At 60.9% G+C, this 4,824-nt stretch overlaps 1 protein-coding gene across 1 annotated transcript in view; it reads left to right on the forward strand.

The window, feature by feature from the left end:
- The first annotated feature begins 1,066 nt into the window (after window positions 1–1,066).
- The window catches only part of LOC104130346 (hexokinase-2), a 17,735-nt gene continuing 13,977 nt past the window's right edge, over window positions 1,067–4,824 (forward strand). Inside the window, exon 1 of the mRNA XM_035898892.1 lies at window positions 1,067–1,253. Within this exon, the coding sequence (XP_035754785.1) occupies window positions 1,112–1,253 (142 nt within the window). The 5' untranslated portion in view covers window positions 1,067–1,111. The remainder of the gene's footprint in view (window positions 1,254–4,824) is intronic.

The following is a 4,824-nucleotide window of genomic DNA, read 5'->3' on the forward strand; positions in this document are numbered from 1 at the left end:
AAAAGGATGCTTGATTTTGGATGACCGTATGTTACGTGCTCACAGGCAGGTGAGCTTGCTGGGTGGAGTTTTCCTCTGACTTTGCAGGGCTTGCAGCTGCCCTTTAATTAATTTTAAGTGAAGTTAATTGAAACAGGGCATAGTTTGGGAGCTGGCACCCTATCCACCTCTCCGCTTCCCTTCCCTGCTCCGGCCGGGCTGTGGAGACATGCGTGGTGCTGATGGATGGGCCGGGGAGTTTTTCCATGCCTTTCCCGGGGAAGATGAGATGCTTTGATGCCATTTATAGGAGCCGGGCATCTTCATAGCCTCAGCATAAGGGCACAAATGATTGCCAGGAGCGAGGGCTGGGGTGGGATTTCTTCCCTTTCTGGCCACGGCACCCACTTGTGTCCCGCAGTGTTGTTTGCTCGAGGGAGCTGAGCAGCTCTCAGCACCTTAGCCCTTTGCAGGGGTGATCTCAGCAGCAAAGAACCCAACGGGCTGTGGATTCCTGCCGAGCATCCTTCACGTAGGGAGAGGCCCCGGGGGTCAAGGTCGAGGCCCATCGCCGCCGTGGCGTAGGAAGGGCTCTGCTGCAGGAAAACCTCCGGCGCTGACCTCCTGACTCACGGCCCGGGCGGAGAAGGTTGCCCAGTTTGGGTCCTGCTTCTGTCGCAATCTGTTTGGGTGCCCGTCGGTGAATGAGCGGAAACGCTGCTGCGGAGCATCGGGAGCTCCTTGGGGCTCGGCGTTCCCAACCTGGCACCTGCCTGGGCAAGGGGATGCGGCCGAGGGGGGGTGTGGGGTGGCATTTGGGGAGCTCTTTGGGGAGCGGCCCCGGATGCGCAGGAAGAGGTGCAAGAACGGCGGTGGCGTTATCGGCGGGCCTGGAGATAAGCTGTTGCGGCACTGCCGGCCGTGCCGAGTTGGGAAAGCGCCGGCACAGCCGTGTCCTGCCCTTTGGGGTTGGTCATGACCTGCTCCTGCTTCTCACACCGGTCCCAGCAGACGTGGGGGGGGCTGAACACTGTCCTGAACGTGTCACGGGGGCTGTGCCTGTGTCCCCAACCCTCCAGCTGACTTTCTTGGCTTGGTCTCCACCTTTCAGATTGACAAGTACCTCTACCACATGCGGCTCTCCGAGGACACCCTCCAGGAGGTGTCCCAGCGTTTCAGGAAGGAGATGGAGAAGGGGCTGGGAGCAGACACCAACCCCACTGCCTCGGTGAAGATGCTGCCCACCTTCGTGAGATCCACCCCGGATGGGACAGGTACGGGACGGGAGATGCTCCCTCCTGGCGGAGCAGAGGGAGGGCGCGGTGGGGAAGTATTGGTAGGTGCCAACACGTGCCGGGAAGGTGGGTTGAGGCCACCCATCCTCCATGGCACCCACGGCCACCTTCGCTCCCGGTCCTTAGGGCTTCATCCTGCTTCTGCTGAGCAAGGCTTACTGTGGGGATTGGTCTTGTTCCCCCACCAGGCTTGGACTGGGGGGCTCCCAGTTGCCGCTGACGGGAGGGAAGGTGGAAACCAGCCCTCGCGCGCCCTTGCTGGCAGGATGGAGACAGTCACGGGTCTGGCTCATCAGATTTCATGAGCGCTGAATCGGGCAGCGGTGCCAGCCGCTGTCTGAGTGCCACGAGGGCCGTGGGAGGAGACGGGGGCTCTCCAGACTGGGCTTCTCACAGTACAGCCTTTCTGCCTGCCTCCCGTGCCGGCAGGAGCTGGGCTCATCCCCTTTTCAGGCTCCAGCTTGCTCCTCTCAACCCAAAAAACCGCTTCCTCAAGCATCCATATGGGAAATCTCCTCGTGCGTCCCTCTCGTAGCCTGGTGCTTTGGGAAGGGGCTTTGGCGCGCTCCCTGCAGTGTCGCGCCATGACTGCCGGCACGCAGTGGGATGCAGATGCCACCCAGGACCTGCCAAGTCTCCCGGTGCTCGAAGCCGGTGGGGTGGTCCTGGCTGCTGAAGGGCAGGAGGGGACAGAGAGCCCGGAGGGGCTGGGGCTGCCCCCAGCTCCGCGTTTGGGCTGGCAGCAGCCCTGGGGAAAGTCCCCAGGCCAGTCAGTCCTGTTGGCCAAAGTTGCTCGGAGTTGGGGTTGTTCTGGCGTCGGCACCTTCACGGGGGTTCTTGCAAAGCCTCGGCGGCAGAGATTGCCGCTAGCCAGCACAGGAAAGGTGGATAAAGAGGGAGGGAGCTGATGGAAAGACCCATCTGCCCTTCCCTCCCCATCCCCGGCTGCTTTGCCACCCCTGTATTTTCATACCTGGCTTCGGGAGGCGAGCGGGTCCCAGCCAATGCCGTGGCTGGAGCCTCCAGCGTCCCGGCATCGGCGAGCAGCGACTGGGCCGACTGGAGTTTCCTCTCCCGGGAGGCACGGCGGGCCGGTGCGAGCCTGCCAGTTGAGTGACGGTGTTAAACAGGGCGTACCCGAGAGGTAGCCCTGCTCAAACAGCCAAAAAAACTCCCTCGCCACTGGCTGGCTGCTCTCTGGAGGCAAGGACAAAGGTGACGAGCTGAAGGTCTGCATCACCGACCAGCTCTGGTGTTTGCTGGTAACATCTCGGTGAGGTCTGGGAGGGGGCGGTGGCATCTCCCAACTCACCGGGGAGTCACAGGCATCATAGAATGGGTTGGAAGGGACCTTTAAAGGCCACCCAGTCCACCCCCCGGCCACAAGCAGGGACATTTTCAGCTCGATCAGGTTGCTCACAGCCCTGTCCAACCCGACCTGGAACGTGTCCAGGGATGGGGCATCCACCACCACCCCAAGCAACCTGGGCCAGTGTTTCACCACCCTCAGTTTAAAAAAAATTCTTCATTATATCCAGTCTTTTAGTTTCAAACCACCCCCCCTTGTCCTATCGCTACCGACCCTACTAAAAAGTCTGTCCCCACCTTTCTTACAAACCCCCTTTAAGAATGGAAACATCCCTGCCCCCAGAGCCATCCTGCCTGCTGAGTCCCACATGCTCGGCTCCCCCCCGGTGCACGTACGCCCAAAAGCTGGACCTGGCTGCCTGCTCCGGGATTGAGATTTCAATCTATTTAAATATTTGAGAATATTTTTAATTACAGGGATAGCCGGAACGCCGCCCCTGGGCACGGGAACTATTGCAGCCAAGGGTGCTGGGTGCTGGCGGAGCGCGGGTCGGAGCTCTCAGCACCCTGCCCCATGGTGCAACCCTTCTCCTTGCTCTCGCATGGGCGAGCCCTGGCTTTCCTCACCGCGTCCTCCCGCTTTGCAGCTTCTCCAGCATCCCAGCTGGCATTTCTCACCCAAGGCAAGCTCAGCCGGTGGGGAGAAGCGGCACGGCAGGATGGAAAATGTCACGGAAAGGGGATGCGGGGGCAGCCATGGGGCTGCAGCCGTCCAAAGCAGGAGGTTTTCGAGCAAGTCCCAGCGAGCCAAGAGCTGGGATTCCCGGTATGGCTCCAGCTGGATCCGGGCCGGGAGCGGCATCAGCGTCTCTGCCGTTGGGTTTGGGAGGGGGCGTTGGAAAGTGGCACATCAGGGCCGCGGGGGTGAGCCGAGGCCAGCCTGGGCCGGGGGGGGCCAGCTCCCCTGGCACATGGTTTCACAAAGGGATGGTGCGGCAAGGGCTCGGGAAGAGCTCGAAGTCCAGGGGTGCGTCCTTCCTTCCGTCTGCTTCTTTTTGTTTTTTTTTTTTATTGAAAGCTTTTGGGCAAACACTGACTGCAGCTGGGCACAAAGTCCTGCTCCCACCCGAAAGGTGGGGCACCGTGCTGGCTTTGGGGCACCGTGCTGGCTTTGAGGTGCCATGCTGGCTTTGGGGCACCGTGCTGGCTTTGGGGCGCCGTGCTGGCTTTGGGGTGCCATGCTGGCTTTGGGGTGCCGTGCTGGCTCTGGGGCTCCGCACCTTCCTCCCCCAGAGCGTCCCTGCCCTTCCTACCCCTCCTTGCTACAGCGCGAGTTCTCTCTGCTCTCGGATTATGCCCCGTCTAAGGCGCAGGCGGCAGCTCCCCGGGACCCAGGCGGATGAGAGGTGCTTAGAGAAAGACAAGGTCACGTCTGCGGGTTGAAGTCAAAACACAGACCCAGCTCCCGACCGCTCCACCCTCCTTCCGCGCTCTGGGTGGCTCCGCTGCTCCTGATGCAGTGGGATAAGAGCGGGGGGAATTCTGCTTCTGGAGCAGGACCTCTCCTAAAAGCAACTTTGCTTTGCTTGGCTCCAGCACCCACCAAAATGTGGCCGTGCTTGCAGCGAGGCGGTGGGCACCCTACCGCAGGCTGGGGGGGGGAACAGACCCCAAATAAGCTTTTCCTTGGTGCCCCAGTGACTCTGAGCAAGTGCCCTGCTTGCTTAGTTCAAACACCACCTTCCTCCCGGCTCCTTTCCCGGTTTTCCCAGGCTTTGCCACTGTCACCACGTCTCCTCCTCCACGCTCCTGTTGACACAAGGATCTGGTGCATCCTCTGCTAAGCCCCGGCTGATATCCATGGCCTGGGGTTTTCAGGATGCTGCTGCAGGACTTTGGCGGTCAAATCCCTGGAAATTCAAAGGGTGGTTCTTTGCAACACCCTTCCCTCAGCCGGTGGGCTCCGTTCCCACCGATAACCAGCTTCTTCTGCAAGAAAACCAGCTTGTGTGGCCCATGGTCTTGAAAGGCTTTAGAGAAAAACCCCCGGTATCCATACAGGCTGGGGGAAGAAAGGATGGAGAGCAGCCCTGCCCAGAGGGACTTGTGGGCACTGGTGGATGAAAAGCTGGCCATGAGCCGGCCATGGGCGCTGGCAGCCCAGAAGCCAACCCTGTCCTGGGCTGCATCAGGAGAAGCGTGGCCAGCGTCGAGGGGGGGGGTTCTGCCCCTCTGCCCTGCT

This window comes from Egretta garzetta, unplaced genomic scaffold, assembly GCF_000687185.1.
Source record: "Egretta garzetta isolate BGI_Z169 unplaced genomic scaffold, ASM68718v1 scaffold238, whole genome shotgun sequence".
NCBI classification, from domain to species: Eukaryota; Metazoa; Chordata; class Aves; order Pelecaniformes; family Ardeidae; genus Egretta; species Egretta garzetta.